The sequence below is a fragment of the Sebastes fasciatus genome, chromosome 13 (genome assembly GCF_043250625.1).
Source record: "Sebastes fasciatus isolate fSebFas1 chromosome 13, fSebFas1.pri, whole genome shotgun sequence".
Taxonomy (NCBI): Eukaryota; Metazoa; Chordata; class Actinopteri; order Perciformes; family Sebastidae; genus Sebastes; species Sebastes fasciatus.
In genome coordinates, this window is record NC_133807.1 from 24617853 (window position 1) to 24638227 (window position 20375).

Genomic DNA, 20375 nt, shown 5'->3' on the forward strand with positions numbered 1-20375 from the left:
TCAAGAGCAGCAGAGTCAGGCCCAATTGTACTCATTACTGTGAAACATATAAAAGCATAATTCAAACGTTGCCGGTTGCACCGACAAGTGGATAGAAAGGGATGCATTTTATCCCCTCAGCAGGTGTATTGATTACCGGGCCTTATCCGTTTTGCTGGCGTAAGTGCTGAGATAACACGTGATTTCGTACAAGTGACAGAAAGTGTATCGCCGCCTCTCACCACCATACGAGTTTCAGCACCCTCACGGTATTTCCTCTCTCTCCTTTTAGACTAAACCTGTCACACAGTGAGCTCTGCTTCCTCTGCAGTTCACCTCTGCCTTCTGCAAGATTTATGAAAAGTGTCCAGGTGCCCATGAAATGCTGCCACATCTGATTCTCTGTGATAGAATAACAAGCGTGTCAGTGGCGCTGCGGGAACTGATACAGGACGTTGATCATTCAGAGAGGGAAAGAGAGAGAGAGAGAGAGAGAGGGAAAAGGGGGAGGGACGGTGAAGGGAAAAGGGGTGGATGGGTGACGAGGAGTGAGAGGTGGAAAGGAGATGAGGATTTCTTTTGCATTCAGGACCACAGACAAGAGCAGCCAGACTCATCGAGGTGAATGGAAACGATTAGTTTCCCTGGCTTTTCAACCGAGGTCTGAGCCAGTGTACTCCCACAGCTGAATCACTCAGTCTCTGTCTCTCTCGCACTCTTTCCTCCGCTGCCTCGTCTGATTTATGGGAGAAAATCATCTCTATTGAGCGATGGGGTCATGCAGTTATCACTCTCTCTCCGGCTTACTCTCATTCACTAACAATCGGACACACACACACGGATCCCTTGTGACTGTTCCTCCTGTTTTCCTGATCAGGGCTAAGTTTGTTCATTAACACTCTGCCTTGGATTTATGAACAGCTGTGCATGTTTAAATTGGCCTGAGTAATTCATACAACACACAGGCCTGTCAAGTGAATGACTATCGCTCTCTCTTTCTCTCTCTCTCGTTCTCATCATGCATCAATTTATCTCAGTGTCCCTCTCCCACTGTGGTAAATAAGACACCACTGATTACTTTTGGCTGTTTTTGGGGAGCTCGCAGATGACTCTGTCCTCCTTTTACTGGGGACCAAGTTAAGTGAGGACGGCTGACGACGCTGAGAGCTGCAGCAGACGGCAAATTAGGAGTAGGATGTGAGTGTGTGTGTGTGTGTGTGTTAGAGGCGGCGGGGGTGTTGTCAAGCTGTGCGTTTGAATCTGGGCTCTCTGTCAGCCAGATAATCATCTGAAACTCTCTCAGACGCACGGGGCCTTTTGGCTTTCCGAAACCGTCACCGCGCTCTTTGTCCACTCGCCCAGTGATTTCTATTGCCCTACCTCGCCTTCAAGTCATTTTTCCAAACCGCTTTACTAATGTTAGCTTTGTCGATAAGCGCTTTTGATGGAAAAGGCATCCGCGGAAATGATTCCCCCCCCGCCTCTCTCTTCTCGAGATAAAGGATCTGTGGATGGGACATGGCAGCAGAGGCGCTTGCATGCACACTAATAAGAGCACCCCCCTGCTTAGCCGCGAGTGCTCATGATTTCACATACCCACGCAGACGCATCTACAGGCCCACACTTCAAGGAGCACGCTCGGCACAAGCCAGAGAAGTTATTCCCACTTGGAACGCCACTTGCACAGTACAAGATGCTAAACCGAGAGCAGCATGCGCACTTATACACACATCAGTGGCGTGGAAAATAATGTCTGCTGTAATCTGCTGTGACACAACATCCGGAATTTGGGTGGATGTGTTGAGACCGAGGGAGTGTCCCCGTTCGCCCGGAAACGTAGATATTCCCACTGACTCTCTCCCGCTTTTAATGAACGTCTGTTTAATTTGTACATTTCTCGCTGTGACTTTGTGACACGTTCAGCTTAGTTAGAATCAATGTCACAGGAGAGGAGCTGAGGGCGTGAGGGAGAGAGAAAGCAGGGAGACTAGGCAGTCCAACAAAGAAACGTCTCTAACATTTTCAACTCCAGAATAATGAGACGGAGATGTGAGAGGAACAAGAGAGAGAGAGAGAGGGGGAGAGCAGAGATAAGAGAGATGGAATAAGAGAGACAATCTTGTTTCCAATATGCAGCAACTAAGGAGCCTCCCGCCTGTGGGTTACTCTAATGTACTCCTGGGCCTAAAAGTAGCTCATCAATGCCAATAGACCCACAGCTCTGCTCACATCCTTGATGGAGTAGCAGTGGACGGCAATGTATTTTAACATCTGTGCCGTAAAGCTCACAAGGTATAGATATTCTGTCTCTAACAGAGATAATGTTTGCAGATCAGAGTGCATCAGGTTTGGTGTGTTACGCTCTGGATACAGCAGGAGAGATACAACAAAGATATCTTAACAATCCTGTCCAGACCGCTTTAAAAGACGGAGCGCTGCAGGGGGGGTGGCGGTGTCTTCCAGAAGTCGTGCTCCCGATCAATAATACAGAGTTCAGCAATCCTTTGAATTTAGTTACAAAAATCAACTTTTGTTGGCTTCACTGACATGAAGTTAAAAAGTCAAAACTGTCTGTTGGAATAAAAGCTCCTTTTTAAGGAAAGAAGAAAACATAAAATAATAGAAGAAGAAAAAAACATCTGGTAAGACTTTATATTAACGATGAATTACAAGTCATTTATAAGACTTAAGTTAAAGCTGCAGTGGGTAGAAATGGAGCAAATATGACTAAAAGTATTTTTTATAAAATGTTCACTATATCCCAACAGTAGTACATGAGACAGGTAATCTGAAAAAAATCATGTGCCTCTGTGTGCACACTGATTTGACAGAGATTCTAGAAACCTTCTGTCATCCACACTTTTCAGCATTGTTGTGTATACGTTGTTTGTATTTGTTTTGCATAAAATACCAATTTTCCTCACGCAGGAGTTCATTTCCATGGGATTTCAACAGGCTTTTCACAAAGCTGAGCTCCGGGATCAGCTGGATGAAGAGCTCTTCTCGGTGCTTCGCTCAAGCTGGTTTATCTGTGTGCAGTGGAGAGACTGTGTATCAATGGCTTCCAAGTGATTGTCATGTTTGACGACTCAATTCTGAGAGTTTATTCTTGTATATTTTCTTTATCACAAAGATTAACAGCTCTCAACAGAGGAAATAGTTGTATAGCACTGTGATGCTATCTAACAAAGACTCAGCTCTCAGCAGAAGAAGTGCTACTAGACTATAGGAGACACAATGTCACAGGAATGGTGAGCACTAGAGGGTGGGATGGGAGGAAAAAGGAAAAAGGGCATAGTGCCGTGGAAATACCATATTGACAGTCACACTGCTCTTCTACTTGATCATTATTCTGAGTTAGTGGCAACAGATGACCTTTCTTGGTCAAGAGCTTAGTATGGTTAAAATGCAATTGAGTGGAAGGGAACAGAAAGGAGAGAAAAAAATAACATGGTAACCTTTATTCTGCCATTGACGCTAACCTTGAACAGTGGGCCCCAAAGGGGATGAGCGACTTGTACTTTAATGTGTGTGAGAGAATAGGCTTCAGAGTGTGTGTGTGTGTGTGTGTTGTGTATGTGCATGAGTCTGCATGAACGGAGCAAAAAGCAATTATTGCGTGTGTGTTTGTGGTAGCAACGGAGATAAGTAGGCAGGCAGAGAGAGAGAGAGAGTATGAGGAAGAAACTCACTGGTTAAAAATAAATTAGTCATCAGGACTTGTACCATTTCTTTTTGTCTGTCTCACATAAATACTAGGGCTGTCAATCAATTAAAATATTTAATCATGATTAAATGCATGATGTCAATAGTTAATCGCACATTTTTTTATCTGTTCAAAATATGAGATTTGTCATATTTAATACTCTTATCAACATGGGAGTAGGCAAAATTGCTGGCTTTATGCAAATGTATGTATATATTTATTAATGGAAATCAATTAACAACACAAAACAATGACAAATATTGTTCAGAAACTCTCACAGGTACTGCATTTAGCATAAAACAATATGCTCAAATCATAACATGGCAAACTGCAGCCCAACAGGCAACAACAGCTGTCAGTGTGTCAGTGTGCTGACTTGACTATGACTTGCCCCAAACTGCATGTGATTATCATAAAGTGGGCATGTCAGTGAAGGAGAGACTCGTGAGTGTCCAGAGAACCCATTTTCATTCACATATCTTGAGGTCAGAGGTCAAAGGACCCCTTTGAAAATGGCCATTACAGTTTTTCCTCGCCAAAATGTAGCGTAAGTTTGGAGTGTTATTTAACCTCCTCCGCAACAAGCTAGTATGACATGGTTGTACCACTGGATTCTTTAGTTTTTAGTTTCATATGATACCAGTATCTTCACTCTGGCTTTAAAACTGAGCCCACAACCTACAACCTCTTAAAGATCTGAATGCATTATTATCGCGTACATTTTGACAGCCCTAATAAAAACCCATCAGATCAGCTCCACCTCCACCAAACTGACCAAATGTCCACGGCTGAAATTATTATCCGACTTCTAATCTTATTCTCACCATCCATCCTTCCATCCTTCCCTCGCTTTTGTCTCCTTCCCACCTTCCCTCTTGAGGACTGAAACAGAGCTAATTGAAATAAATGAACTGGGGAGCGAATCAGAGTTGATTACATCGGCTGTGTGGGGATGCTGATTGCAGGCTTGTTGAGGGTATGTTGCAGAACTAGTCTGTAATGAAGAGCCTTGTTTGTGTATTACACTCTGACTGGACATCGCAGACAGCCCCTGTGCTCTCACGGATATTGTTCTAACCCGCCTGGAGAGGAAAAAAGATAACAGAACGACTTCTTATTTGTTTTTTATTCGCACATCAGTTTTTGACAAATACATTTTGTTTTTCATTCAGGCAGCTGGTTACTGCTCATAAAGTCCTCAGAATAACTGTACAGTATATAAAATTAGTACAACAAACACTATACACAGGAGAGGCAGCGCAGGACGGGACAAGAGGGGAGGAGTTCATTACTGGAATGTTTAAATGCTATGAAACTAATTGCGGGAATGAATTGCAAAATGACACACGTTGGGCACACAGTCTACTGTTTGAGTCGAAGGAGGTAGACGGAGCATTAAGATTTCATTTGCTAAAGGGAAAATCATTCGTAAAATTCACATACATATGTCATTTCTGTAATATTTCACAGCTCCGTTGGTTGATTTGAAGAAGTCTCTGTTTAAGCCGACACACAGAGACAGACTGTAGTAATAATGTCATCTAAAAACAAATCCTGGAGCTATTCCACAGACAGTGAATAATGAAATAACATGGCACTCTATAATGGCCCCCATGGTAATTTTACTGGGATGTGAGGACAATTTCTGATTCACAGCTCTACAATTTTTAAAGGTAATAAAGAAATATATATAATAAAATCTACAGTGGATCAAGTTCTCAAATGTTACCTAATTAGACTGTTGTTAGGCCATTTAATAGGCGTTATTGGTCGCTATAAGCACCATAGATGTGGATCAATACGGGCCTACTACACCCACTAGTAGGTTTTATCATCTATTCACATAGTAGATCACCGAAAGAATGTATAAAAGAAGACAACGGTGACCTCTAGCGTCCGTATTAATTATGACAGGAGCAGAAGCGGAACTCAGCCGCTGTGGTACAGACAGCATGAAACTCCATATGGGGTAGAGGTCGGGGGCGATGGATGGGACACTCTCAGGGTTTTCACCCCAGGGAGGCCGGGGTTCGCATCCCGTGTGAAACCAACAACGTGTGAAACCAACAACGTGTTCACAAGCGTTACGTTTCCCTTTCACTTTTGAATCCTAGTTATTTAAAGTCAGAACTCAATGTTTTTCCCCAAACTTAACTGTTGCCTAAACCAAACTAAGTGGTTTTGTTGCCTAAATCTAATTAAACGTTTTGTTGCCTAAATTTAATTAAACGTTTTGTTGCCTAAATCTAAAGAAGTGTTTTTGTTGCCTAAATCTAACTAAGTGTTTTTGTTGCCTAAACTTAACAAAGTAGTTTTGTTACCTAAACCTAAAAAAGTGGTTTTGTTGCATACACCTAAGTGGTTTTGTTGCCTAAACCTAACAAAGTAGTTTTGTTACCTAAACCTAAAAAAGTGGTTTTGTTGCATACACCTAAGTGGTTTTGTTGCCTAAACCTAATAAAGTGGTTTTGTTGCCTAAACTTAACAAAGTGGTTTTGTTGCATACACCTAAGTAGTTTTGTTGCCTAAACCTAAAGAAGCGTTTTTTGTTTGTGTTAAAAAAGTAACATTTCCTTCAGTTTTTTATTGCTTTTAAGTTTCGCTTGTACTTTTACAACGCAGTAGGCATAGTAGGACCATAATGACCCTCATCTATGGCACTTATAGCGACAGATAACGCCCATTAATGGCCTGATGAACAGTTGAATCAGGTGATTAACTCCAGTCTTGCTGCTGTAAATTCTAGTTTAGGTAGACCGTTTGTCTGTATTCATAGATACTGGCTGCTTTGCTATCCAATATCAGTGGAACGGCCCGACATAAATTCGGTTTTAAGATGGATTTTCCCTTTAAAGCTATCAACCACATTGCTCTGAACTGTCCCTAACCTCCTTTCACTGGCACTGTGAAATTAGCACCATCAGCCAGAAGATGTGCAAAAAAAAACACAGTAGACTAGTGCCCGGCCTGTGAGGGTGTTTGGTGCTGCTGAAAGAGCGACAACCCTCTCCCCCTCTCTAGTCCTGTAATCCTGCCCACAGAGACACACAAACACAGCGACACAAAAATAATCATCTTTAGCACCACTGAAGAGAAAATCAAATGAACAGCAACATACTCTGTCGAAATTTCACCATATGAACAAAAAGGAGAAACAAAAAAAACGGAGTGGGGCGGAAAAGTGAAAAACAGGTCATGTCAGTAAAATGCTTTCAAGAGATGCGTGAAATGTCTCTTCGTATAAAGAACTCCAGTTAACACTAGAGAACATTTTAATCAGCATGCTCTTAATTCTTGCCCTGAAATATCCCCAACCTAGTCGCTGAGGTATGTCATAGCAAGTATATACCACAGTAGAAAGGATGTTAGTCTGATATACACAGTACTGTAGTCCTTGGGAACATTTAAGGGCTCGAAAAGCTTATTATCGAGCCCATGGAGGGAAGCAGCCCAATAAAGGAAACAACCTTATCCGTTCAAGTAAGTGTCGGGTTCAATAACTAGCAACGCCTGTTGAATACTAATCATGTAATTCACTGAGCAAACTGCAGTTGAAGGGTAAAAAGGACAATTTATCATTCCTGCACACAGGAAATTAATTATGCTGCTTGTGTGGAATTAATATGCTGGGCTAGTTCACAACCGCTATGCAATTGTCATTATAGTGAAATCTGAGCATGCAAATGAGTACGACAACGTCTCTGATTTATTCAGTCTTTGTAAAAAAATTAGGTAGCAACTAGTTCATCCAAGGTCTGAGAAGTCCCACTGAACCGACTCCTTACCACAGAATGACAGACCGCTCCAGATCTGTCTTGTTTATAAGTGGTCATCGTCGAGCGGGAGAATCGAGAGGATCGATTACAGCACACTCGAAACAGTGAAAAAGAAAACACTTAAAATTAAATATATCTAAATGGAATATTTCCCTTTGGTAAATGTGCTTTGTTCCCACCGGTACACGTCCTCTTTGCTCGCCATTCTTCTTATTGTTGTAAAGCCATAGAACCTATTTCACTGGCTGTTGAAGAGTCTTAAATAATATACCCACCACATACAGGAACATGATATAATAAATATTGCTCGGGGCAGCGGTAAAAGTCCAGTTTCTTTTACTGAAAACTTGCTGTGCAGGTCTTTTTTTTTTTCTTTTGTTGTTGGCAAGATGTTAACCATTGAAGCATACTCGTCCAACTTGGAATCCAAACTTCTGGTTGCCGTTGCCAAAGTCTGCCGGAGCCACATCTATAATGGGGAGCAGCTCTGCCAAGGGGGAGTCAATCTCTAGAACAGTCCTCTCCTGACCTTTGCGGGACTGAAAGAGAAAAATTAAAGCCATTATTAGAATTTGCTCGGCTTAATACGACTAACTAGCTTTCCCCCCACTCTCATTCAAGTCGGTGATTTGATGGCTACCACGGCAACACAATTGATAAACACATTAGTTCCATTAAGGCTAATTCTTATTTGTCCAGCTAGTCCCGTACTCTGGCGTTTCCCTGGACTGACCTGGCATCCATCATGCACTACTTCGATGAAGGGGCTTTTGGCTTGCGTTAGCTCCTCGTCGTTGCTGCCCCGGAAGCGGAGGGCGTGCTGGTGGGAACGGGAGGCGCTGTCGAACCAGCCCGCCGAGTTCTGGCAGGTGTAGGTGAAGCTTTGCTTGGCCGTGGCGCTCAGTAGTTTCAGGAAGGTCAGCTGAACTACATGCACAGGGAGCTCATCCCTGTCATTGTAGGTGAACTGGATGGCACAGATACATATGAATTATTATACTACATAGGCAGAGAAATATCTACTATAGACCAGTCATTCCCAAAGACCGGGTCAGGACCTATAGGTGGGTCACAGGACATTGTATTGGGGTCGTCAAATACATTTTCAGAATTTCTTCCATAGTCTTTTATTTAACATTTACATCTGCAGTGCACTTTTGAGCCACATGAGGCAGCCTGAATGTTCGTATTGTTCTGATAATTGTAGCCTACATATAACATTGAATTTAATATGAAAGGCTCGCATGCATTCTGTTTGTTTTACTGATGAGAGGAAAAAAACGAGAGCGTATTAACTCCGCCTTAATGCATTTATTTGGTCTCATTTATAAAATATTTAACATTTGTATATCTATGTTTTCAATAACATGTGCATAAAATGAAGTTGTGATTTATCAAACATATATATATCTTTGAATATATCCATAAATGTGTGAAAAATATCTGGAAAATGTGTGAAAAATGTGTGAAATATGTGAGAGAAATGTCTGAAAAATGTGCGAAAAAAGTCAGAAAAACCTGTGAATTGTGAGAAAAATTTCCGAAAAAAATTGTTAAATATGTGAGAAAAATGTCTGGAAAAATTCCAACAAAATGTCCAAAATTTTACTGCAAAAATGTGTGAAATATATATTGTATCTTTGGTTTACCTTTTCAAGATAATATAAGGTAATGCGGAATTGGCAGTAAAAATCTTCAGGAAAGTTCATTTACGCACAAATTCGCTCTTCTCACGATTTATAAATAAGGCCTATTATGAATTGGGTCGGGATGGTTTGTCATTTTTAAAAAGTAGGTCCCCAGAAAGAAAGTTTGGGAAACACTGCTGCAGACAGACGATTATAACAGCATTACCCCTTAAATGACACAAAATACACAGAAACAGGTTTTTCTCTCAAAGAGACGAATCCACAGAAAACCTGAGTCTGAGCCTATAATCTGTCTGTTCTAATTTGAATTACATCACAGAATTTACAAATCTCCCACCTCGTGCTGATGGAGTTTACGTAAGCGAGGGTGAAAAAGTTACAGCAACTTCTCTTCAGAATTAGAACAGACGGCGAAAGTAAAGTAGGAAGTAAAGAAATTAAGGTAAACAAAAAAAAGCAGATCCGAGGACTTGGGAGAAAGTCATGAATTTGCGATTGTGCCGGCAGCTCTGTGATTATCTGAGAGCGTTATGAGACCTCTGATCAGGTGCACATGAAAGGCCAGCAGGGCTGTGAGCGCGCTGCCCTGAATGCTACTCAGTGAGAGGAGTTGGCAGTGGCTCTGTGTGAGTCATCCAGAATGCTGAAATCAACCGCTGGCAATATCAAATCAGATCTCTGGTTGCACATGGTCTAATAAATTTATACCAAATTATAGGAATGTGCAAATAATAAACTAAAAGCTTTCACATGCGATCATTTTTCACACAGATGGACACACACATGCCTACACATTCATGTGAACACACACGTACAAATGCTTGCACCTCAATCATATGCATGAATATCATTCAAACACTCTCAATTAGGATGAGTAATTCAGCTGAAAAAGACTGCCTGGCATTTGGAGCCAGCTGAGATTAATGGTAGGAGGTTAGGGGTTTTTTGTACCTGCTTGCCTTTCCTGAATTGGCTGTACCAGCTTCCTGGCTTCTCTTTGTTCCACGGTGCTAATTTCACCTAGACAAAGAGAGAGAGAGACAGAGAAGGGGGGATGATGTTGAGTAAATTTTAGGCTCAAGGGATATAGGGAGTGATTTTTGCTCTGATGTAATATGACGAGGTCGGCTTTGTAAAGGCTGACAGCAAGAGATTGGAGGCTTACATTCTCAATCCTCTTGTCAGGGTAGAGACATGTCTCCCCGTCAGCTGTGAAGTTACAGTAGACCTTGATGGAGTCTCGGTGACAGCCCTGGTTAGGATCAATCCAGTAGTCTCCTACAAAGAGCACAAAGAAAGGACATCAGTCAAGCGCCAGATGTTGATATAATGAACACATCGAGGGTTGCGAGATGATGACATGCAGCTGGTGAAATGATGAAGAGCATTTAGACTTAGAAAGTGTGCACACACGCTAGAGCGGGGGTTCTCAAACTTTTTGGCGCCAGGGACCCCCCTTACAGGGGGAGAAAATTTCCCGAGGACCCCCTCTTAATCGTAACACCGATTAAGCATAATGCTTACTACTGTTTGTACTCTTAGATGCCATTGGAACTATTTGTATTCTAAAACTTTTCAACCTAAATACATAAGATCTGTTTCATAGTGATAAACAGAAACACATTTCAATTTGAATCATGTTAAAATAAGATTAGATAATCCTTTATCAGTCCCACAGCAGGGAAATTTGCAATGTTATTGAATGTTAATACCAATTAATACAGCCCAGTCGCACAGCAAAAGTGAAATAGTCACAAAATGTAATGTATTGCCTCGTGTACATAGACACGAATTTCACATTTTTTCGCGAGGGTCAGCACAAAATCAATTCGTATGTAATCCACGTAATTGTGAAGTATAAAGAGCGGTGAACGCCGGAGGAAGTCGGAGTGGATGGGTGGGTCAAAAACACAGGACTTTCCCCCAGGAGGCCGGTGTTCGTGTCCCGTGTGAAACCAGAAGGCAGAGTTGATCTATTTGTCACGTAACTTCCGTACTTAAGTTATGGCACTTCCGGTGTTATTTTAACCCAAACCGTGATCTTTTCCTAAAGCTAACTAAGTCGTTTTGTTGCCTTAGCCTAACCAAGTCGATCTATTCCTAGACCTAAATAGAACCTAGTTTTATTTTGAAAAGACTAAAGTGGAAATTGTCACGTGATTCACATGTTGCTGGACATTCGTAGGAAAACGCGCAAAAATACATGTCACTCAAAGCGGCCACGTTTGAGAATCAGCGCGCTAGAGGATGTGTGCATATTTGTAATGTGTTCCAGTTTTTTCCTGGATAAAACGTTTACGGTGGTAAAATCTGCATCAATTATGAAGCAATGTCTTTGCTAACCGTCTTTGTAGTGAGGTTGGACCATCATGAGCTCCTTGCAGGTCCGGGCAGGGCTCTCAAAGGTTCCCAGGGGATTCCTCATCACCTCTACGTCTGTTTTCATGGAAGCTAGGGTGGCAAAGACTTCTTCCATTCCCTCAGCGTCCTCCAGAGGCTGATCTCCCTGGAGGAAGTCTGCATCCTCCTCCCTGGACGGGGCTGCCTGATCGGAGTCGCTTTTCCTCCTCCACCTGCCCCCCCTCATAGGCAGGGGCTCGATCATTGTGGCAGGGGGTCCCTGGAGGGTTTAGCACAGAAAGGTGAGCAAGAGGTGAAAGGGAAACAAAGAAGGTAAAGCTGGCACTGAGACAACCATGATGTAGATCACCGGCGGTACTCACTGGGGCTCCTGGGGGTCCAGCAGCGCCTGGGTCTCCTCTGGGACCAACGGTACCCTGGAGAACAGAAGAGGATAAAACTTTGTGTCAATCACGTCTCACCTGGAGCATTTCTCACACCACTTGGCTAAATCCCAGCTTTATCCAGGCAGATATGGCTGCTTTATAGGATTATCCAGCTGTGTGCATCAGCACTCTGTGGTCAAAGCCTTGGCTCTCAAGACACACTATAGTGGTTTTCATAACATCACACACACCAGAACCAAATCCTATTAAAAGGGGCCCGATGGAAAAATCACACACAAGGCGAACGTGGCTGTACGGCACGGCTTTTAGTTCCAAAGACATGCGGTAAACACAGTAGAGCATTATGATTATGAAGCATGGTGCATTTCAGCCAACAAAATACACTTTCTCCTCTCTTTCCCGGCATATGTTCCCAGCAGCTGCTAACCAAGCTGAGGTGTGAGTACAGCAATGTATAAACAAGACAGATTATTGAACTCACCAATTCCCCCTTCGATCCTTTCTCACCAGCTGCACCCTGAGAGTGGAGAGGGGAGGAGTAAGTAAGCAGGAAAAACACTAAATAAAAGTAGAAATGCTCACTCTAAAAATCGAATTACTCAAGTAAACACTGCGAAATTACTAACCAGTTATTCACTCGAAAATCGGGTACCTGCTTAGCAACAGATTATGCTCAAAATGATGACTTTCTCTACTGAGTAACAATGAGCATTAACAGGACTGTATATTCTCTCTGGATAAAACAGTGCTTACTTTAGCTTTTTGCAGATGGAATCATCCGCTAAATCCCTGAGATCCAAATCTCATATGACCTTTAAATATTTATCTTTCAGTATTCATTGAGTTTCATTGAAGAAATGATCCGCCAATTTGCACTAAAGTTTTAGAACAATGACTGTACTTTGTGATGCCTTAAGTGAGAGATAATGTCTAAAAGCTTTACTGCTTTTATTATGTTCTTATCTTGACAAATGCGTTCTGTTTGTTTCACACCTTCAGAATCTAGTGGAAACTACTGTCTGGTTATAATTTATTATGACCAATTTTGTAGGGCTGCCCTCTCTTAGTCAAATACTTGAATAATCGGTCGTTTTGGCTTTGGTCGACTAAGATTTCTTTAGTAATTTTTTATGCTTTTTTACGCAGAATGACTTATTTCCAAGAAACTTATAAGCACATCTATGGTAAACACAAGATTTAAAGTGGCACTTTTGTGTGATTCTTTGTGGAGAAACTCAGTTTTACGGATCTGAGTGAAAACTGTATCTTATTAGATAGAAACGGATGTTGACAAACTGCATAATTTGAAGTTGTATAAAGGTAATAAATCTTAATATATCTTATCGCAATACGCTGCATATCGCAAAATGTTAAAATTCGCAATAATATCGCATCGTGAGACCTCAGGTGATTCCCACCTCTAGATAATAACAGCATGTGAATAGGTTGATGCATATATAAACATCCCTTTTGGGCTTAACACTCTTAACTGACTCATCACGTATGGTAGCTGATTACATAATTGTTCATACACTGAGCATATACATTCTTGTAACAGCTATGTGACTTACTGACAGTCCAGGGGGTCCCAGTGGGCCGTTGGAACCACGTGAGCCGCCCGTACCCTATATTTAGGAACAAGCATATCTTGTTAGTGAACTGAACTTCCTTTTGTGTAAAAGCATATCATGTTGCAACCAAACGTACCTCATCTCCTTTAGACCCATGTGTACCCTGGATCCCTGGCAGGCCTCGGTCTCCCTTCTCGCCAGATTCTCCTGGGGGGCCAATTAGACCGATCAACCCACCGTGACCCTGCAGACAGAGACATGGTTCATCAGCATTGTTTCCCAGCGTTTTAGACTAGTACAAAGTGTTCTCTCTGTCGAGGGCTAAACACTCACTTTATCTCCCTTGGTTCCAGGGTCTCCTTTTAATCCTAGAAGTCCTGGTGGCCCCTGTTAATGGAAGATGTATTAGTTGGCCAATGTAGACTCTGTACATGAAATATGGTTTGCTTGTGTTGGGTTTGAACCTCCATTAACAGACAAATATAAGGATCTTACTAGTGGTCCTGGTGGTCCAGTTTGTCCTAGTGGACCAGTTAACCCTTGCTCACCCTAGAATAGAAACACAAGAATTAGAGATCAGCCTAAAAAATGCCAAAGCAATGATTAAACACAAACGGGACCTCCTGTTCTGATGATTGTCAGTGATGTTGTCTCCGACCATAGAGTGTATAAAACATGGACGTAGTCTCCGTGACGTCACCCATAGGTTTCTGTAGAGCGGCTGTGCAGCTCAAAGTGCTCTGACCGTCACCATATTAACAGTGACGACTCACTAATCCAAAAATGGGCAAAGAGGTGGATCGTCTGAGGCGGGCCGGGTGACGCAGCAGAGCAGACAGCTAGCGACATGGTACGGCACCTACCTGTCACTCAAGGCGGCCACGCCCTCATTATGCCTAACTTTACGCCTTAATATACATCAAACGGGTGAGTTATATAAAACTTCACCTCCGTATAGTTGTCATGAACGGGGAAATTATCTATAGAGACCAAATCTGTTTTTTTGTACCAGGCTATAAACATGTTTAGTCAGCCTCAAGTGGCCATTTCAAGAAGTGCAACTGCGTTGGCTTCATTTCTCAGCACCGGAGGTTGCCGCTTGCTTCAGACTCAACAGACACAGTACCAGCTTGAGACTAATGTTAAAATAGATTAGACATTATGTACTGACCGCGGGACCTGGGATGCCTCGAAGACCATCTGGGCCAGACCTCCCTGGCTGCCCTTGGGGTCCCGCTGGGCCTACGGTACCCGCTCGACCCAGGGTTCCTGTCGTTCCCTACAAAGAAGAGGCGTTAGGAGCAGCATAGACCACAAAGGCTTTGTTGGAAGGCAACGTACACAACCACCACGATCCTTACCTTGGTTCCCTTCATGCCTTGCTTCCCTTCTTTTCCTGCCTCACCTACATGACCCTGGGGTTGGAAAAAGACAGTGTTGCTAACGTGATGGCAAATGCTATTGACTGCAGACCATCATATACGGTGGCTACATACACACGCATGCACACAGACATGCACAATATGCTACGCTCACCCTCCGTCCAGGAGGTCCTGAAGGACCTGGCTCTCCAGAGGCTCCTGGAGGTCCCTGCAGAGAACAGAAAAGAGACGTAAGTTAAAACAGAAAAACGTCATTCCTACCCAGTCACTAAACACTGAGGAGCGTCCAGCCAGAATGTTGAAGAAGCAAAATCTCAATATGTCACAGAGAATACAGACTTCAGCTACCAGTGTTATGCAAGAAGTGGAAAAAATAAATGACTGCTTACTGCTTTGCCAGATTCTCCATCGTCTCCTTTAGGCCCCGGTCCACCGTCTACTCCCTGGATGAAAACATGTCATGTCGAAGAAATGATCAAACAATAAGTTAATGATGAATTAATGATAAAATAATGATAATACTCACATTGGCGCCAGCTTCTCCAGGAGGTCCTGTATCTCCGGGGAATCCGATAGGGCCCTGTGGGAACAAACCGTGAGTTAGAAACCATCATGGCATGGCAATAACAGTCTGACCTGACAACCAGAGCAAGAAAAAGTCACTGATCCAGAGAGACCAAAACTCACAATGTGGCCTTTGGATCCGTCCTCGCCTGGTGTTCCTCTGGATCCTGGAGGCCCAGCTGCACCGGATGGGCCAGAGTCACCCTTTTCCCCTAGTTCGCCTTTACCACCCTGTGACACCAGCATGTGAAATGACAATCAATGAAAGGGCGAAGAAAGTAGAGATGCACGATCCACTTATATCAGTTCCGATCCAAAATTATCTGAATTTGAATATCTGCCGATACGATATAATTCCGATTTTAGAGCTGATTTTGTAAATTTGCATTTCAATTTTACACCAAATTTAAATGTATTGCTGTCACTGATTGACAAAACAAACAACAGGCTGTGTCAGTTTATACACACATGCTAGTTGAGCATTTGAATGAATCTTTATTGAGAGCCTGTTTAACGAACGGCAGGCCCGCCATGTTTGCCCGGGTGAAAGCCGGAGGACCGTTACTGTGAAAATACAAATGATAGTAGTGTTGTTTATCATGTTTATCATCTGTTCTGGGCTTGGAGCATGGATGTATAAAGAGAACTGGATACAGTGTTGGAGGCGGGCTCCTGTTCATTCCTATGAGAGATGGTCCCACTGCCAAGTGATAAAGTACCCATATCATCCGCCGATCTTCCGCATCTATTGGTACCATAGAGCATGCGCAGTAACGTTTCCTTTAAATCCACTTCCCAACCCTCGGTCTGGGTCTCATTCACATGAACGGAGGAAGGGAAATAACTCTGGCTTCGGCTATTAGTGCATTTGACAACTTTTAGGACCTAATGATTTAAATAAGGGCTATTCAAGTATTCGTACTGGGAAGTTGATTTACCTAAAAAAAAATGATTCGCTGAGTTAAAGACGTCTCTTTCGCAATTTAAGTCTATTGGAAAAAGTCTTTTTGGGCTCAATGCCATCCCGTGACGGACACGGAAGTTGTAATTCCAAAGTTGGCCACTATGAAAATTTGCTACAGAGCTTGGCACTCTTTGCTACAGAGCTTGGGGGCTTGCCTTGGAGCAGCCACTCCATCTCCATGCTTATATGGATCGGTAACCTATGTGAATTACGTCAGTATCAGAACCCGATATTGGATCGGATCGGTCCCATCTCTAGAAGAAAGGATGAGGTTGAGCGAGACAGGAAGGAAAGGTTTAAGTAACGTGACTTACAGGAATGCCAGTCTCTCCAACTGAACCAGGGTTTCCAGCTTCTCCGTCCTCACCCTGGTAGAGAAGGAACATTCAGGAAGACAAAATCAAATCCCACATCCACAAACCACCAGCTTTCTACTCTATATGTGCACAGGCACACGCTGTGTAGTTGCTAATGGGAAATGCTGACCTTCTCTCCAACAAGTCCGGGCTGGCCGATTCCACCAGTCAGTCCAGGTGTGCCCTGTGGCAGGAGGAGAGAGAGAACAGCTTGAACCAAAATATCTCACAACAAGGGTAAGTTTGAAATATTCATTTGATTTTTTGAAAATCAAGTTCTTGGTACAGTCGGTATCTTTTTTGTTGTCGTTTGTCAGCAGTTCTGCTCACAGAATGCTGAAACTAGAACAGAATTATCACAACACAAGGGAAAGTACTGAGTGTCAGGTTTGCTGTGTGGATAGTGCCTGAGTCACACAGTGGGGTGGATGCTATTTCCCCCCCCCTTCTCCATCAGTTTGTTTGTTTGTGCATGTGTACGTGCATGCATGTTGGCGTGCGCCCATGTATGTCGGTGTATTGTGCTTTGTGTCTTGAGACAAACCCAGTAAAAGCATGTCTCCGGTAGAGTGCACAAACATGAGAGCTGAGTACAGCCGGTACAGCACTACCACTGAGCTCCTGCTGTCAGCTGCTTTCCTCGCATGCCATCCCACCACCATTTCCCTCTTTTCCACTATTCCTGTATCAATCCATTTATGGATCCCACCCTCCCTGCACCGCCATATTTCCGTGCTTCCTGTGATGAAGCGCTAGCGTGGCTCACACAGACTTCTGCAGCTTGCTGCTGAATAATTGACCGGTGTGAGAGGCTGCAGAGAGGCGGCCATTACTAGAGGTAAATATAACTGCCTCTCAGGGATGATAGTCTAATACTTCTTAATGATTCATAGAGCAGTAAATATAACTCTCTCCCAGGGATTATATCCTAATACTGTTTAATAATTCAAGTTTCAAAAGCAGTGGAGGGTCTGTGGCAGGAAGTGTTCAAACGAAGAGACGAGGGGCTGGAAAATATAAAGTATATGTTGTGTGTGAGGATAAGCTATTGTTCAGTTTGAAATTCAGATAATGCTGCTGTGTATTTCATGGAAGTCTTCTTTATTCCAAAACTGATGCACTATCATGATTTCTTTATGAGTCACAAAGGCATGCAGCTACCATCACTTGAAATTATCAGAACTCCAATACTCGCACAGGGCGTGTTAGATTAGCAAAAATACAATCATTCAGATTCAATTCAATTATCAAAAATGGTGATTTAACCTGAATGACACATTTTCAAATTAAGAACAAAGAATAAATATTTGCAAACCTCAAAAATTATCTTAAAAATGCAAGAAAAGTGACAGTTCCTTATTTATTTTACACCTTCCCCCTCTCTCATGTGCATTAATCTGTTATATGTAATAACTCACTGGACACTATATTCTTTTATTCTATGTATATACAGTGTTTATTTTGTTTAAATTTATATGTTTGTATCCTATACTAGTGTTGTATTTTTATAGTGTTATCATTTATAGTTTTTATTCTTAACTAGGCATCTACAGGCTTGCTCCAAACATCATTTCATTGCACTAATACAGTGACAATAAAGGTATCTTATCTTATCTGAATATCAGGCTAAAGTGTGACAGACAGAATTGATAAAAGATTATCTACATGTATTCATTATGAGAGGACCAATTTTAATATTTAGTAATGCTGATTATCATATGAAATGAACCATGCTGGTGCATTTTCTTTCAACTAATTTAACAATCATTGTACGTTGATTTGAAATGTTTTTGCTAGGAATATTTACAATTTGTGTCGAAGATGAATGTGAACGGCTTATTTGTATAAACAGATATCGCGATACACAATTTTGTCATCTATATTGGTAATAACAAACACATACTAACTTAAATTTCTCAGAAAATCTGATGTGAAATATTTTGAGGGAATATCACTTGAAGATAGCGGTGTTCTTTTTACATCACACTTGGCATCACCACTCAGTTCAATGTGATTAACAAGCGGTGTATTTATGGAAATATGTATTTATTTTTTCTCTATAATTTCGCTTGAAATCACTTGACATCTGTTCCCTTGAAACAGATTTTCACTACATGATTATTGTGGCCAAAAAGAATTCATGATAATGATATTATCGCGATATCTATAGAAAATTTAAAAAATAATAATGCTATCAGTTAAATTCATCTTTAACTGTTTATTGTGTATTTTGTCTCTTTTTTGGCTAATGAATTACATTCAAAATACAAGTGTAGGAAAGTGGAGAGAGAGTCTGCAACCATAACTGTATATATAAAATGATTTAAGAGGCGCTGGATTATTTACACAGTATTATCATATGTGTATTATTAACATAATACCAGTATTTCCTTTTTAAATATCACGGTTATCATCAATACTGGTATATATTGACAACCCTAATCTTGATAGAAGACTTTGGCCATATCGCCCAGCCCTGCCCGCCGGGTAATTCTCCTTTTACTTACTTTAGACCATATGTCTATAGAGCGTTCTCTTTATTCCTCACTAAATGGGGCTGTCTCTGTAATATCACTATATTCAGGCTCACATCTAAATCCAAATATGTCATTTAAAAAAGTCATGCTGCACTCTACCTCTCCACCGATGGACCCCTGAGGGCCTCGAGGGCCGTGCTGTCCTGGAGGCCCCTGTGGAGAAAGAAATGAAATATCTCATTAGGACATCAGTGCAGACGATAAGGATATACTGCATCAATAAAACAGAGAAATACAAACTGAATGTGAGCCAGGGGTTGGCTGGTGCCTCTTAAATTAAATGAGCGTTAGAAGTCGGGCCATGGTGGATTGCTTATGCAATGGCCCCAGTATCTATGATCATTATCGTAGTGACATGATGAAGACGTCCAGACAGGTCATTACCCTCAATATGACACAAGCTCTGATTCCTCCCTCCCGCCCATCTCTCTTATTCTCTCTTATTAATAAGAAACCTCCAGCTTGTGATGTGCAAGACCATATTCTGTGAGCCACAGTAACGGCATATGATTTGACTCCTCCTCGAGAGAGAGAGAGAGAGAGAGAGAGAGAGAGAGAGAGAGAGAGAGAGGGAAGCAATTAATCCCAACTGTGCTCGGCTTCAGTTTCAGTTGAGTAGATGTTGAGCTGTGCTCTGAATCACTCTGAAGTCTTGGAGGGAGCCATGTGTTGTAAAGACACTGAGACAGAAAGACAGACAATCTGCCCAGAGAGAGACTGTGTGGGACTAGAGAAAACACATATCCTTCTGGCGGAGAGATACTTGAGCATTAGAGGGGAGAATTCTGTGATCCGCAACGCTCACACATGAATGAAACTTCCCCACTGAGTCTTCAGCATCTCCGCTCTCCTCTCCTCTCTCTCTCTCTCTCTCTCTCTCTCTCTCTTTTTTGTTTTGGTTCCATCCTGATTCCCTCCCTAATCTGGCTGTGGAGAAGAGGGGCTATAGAGAATCTCGTTGAGCGTGTGTTCATGGTTGACGGCGTAGTGAGATGACTGTCACAAAGGAGGATGCTCATTAGACAGCCAAGGCTGAGGCTAATCTGATTAGCAGCTGTCACACCGTCTTCCTGCTCACAATCAGTGCCCCGCCTCTTCCTTCCACTCCATTGCTCCACTGCATCCTCTCTGTAACACTCTCTCT

At 42.3% G+C, this 20375-nt stretch overlaps 2 protein-coding genes across 7 annotated transcripts in view; one reads left to right on the top strand and one right to left on the bottom strand.

Moving 5' to 3' along the window:
• Positions 1 to 20375, top strand: part of rdh8a (retinol dehydrogenase 8a) — a 180740-nt gene that overhangs the window by 84698 nt on the left and 75667 nt on the right. The gene's annotated exons all lie outside the window — the stretch shown is intronic.
• col5a3a (collagen, type V, alpha 3a) overlaps positions 3908 to 20375 on the bottom strand; it is a 67827-nt gene continuing 51359 nt past the window's right edge. For 3 of the 5 annotated variants that reach the window (XM_074656354.1, XM_074656353.1, XM_074656352.1), the window contains 20 exons: positions 19331 to 19384; positions 16825 to 16878; positions 16653 to 16706; positions 15498 to 15605; positions 15337 to 15390; positions 15200 to 15253; positions 14965 to 15018; positions 14790 to 14843; positions 14600 to 14707; positions 13924 to 13977; positions 13762 to 13815; positions 13565 to 13672; positions 13429 to 13482; positions 12339 to 12374; positions 11834 to 11887; positions 11454 to 11730; positions 10276 to 10388; positions 10062 to 10130; positions 8195 to 8428; positions 3910 to 8000 (listed from right to left, as the gene is read on the bottom strand). In XM_074656354.1, the coding sequence (XP_074512455.1) occupies positions 7854 to 8000; positions 8195 to 8428; positions 10062 to 10130; positions 10276 to 10388; positions 11454 to 11730; positions 11834 to 11887; positions 12339 to 12374; positions 13429 to 13482; positions 13565 to 13672; positions 13762 to 13815; positions 13924 to 13977; positions 14600 to 14707; positions 14790 to 14843; positions 14965 to 15018; positions 15200 to 15253; positions 15337 to 15390; positions 15498 to 15605; positions 16653 to 16706; positions 16825 to 16878; positions 19331 to 19384 (1794 nt within the window). In that variant the 3' untranslated portion in view covers positions 3910 to 7853. Of the gene's footprint in view, positions 8001 to 8194; positions 8429 to 10061; positions 10131 to 10275; positions 10389 to 11453; positions 11731 to 11833; positions 11888 to 12338; positions 12375 to 13428; positions 13483 to 13564; positions 13673 to 13761; positions 13816 to 13923; positions 13978 to 14599; positions 14708 to 14789; positions 14844 to 14964; positions 15019 to 15199; positions 15254 to 15336; positions 15391 to 15497; positions 15606 to 16652; positions 16707 to 16824; positions 16879 to 19330; positions 19385 to 20375 lie in introns of all 5 variants that reach the window. The other 2 variants (XR_012596738.1, XR_012596737.1) reach the window with 2 other exon arrangements.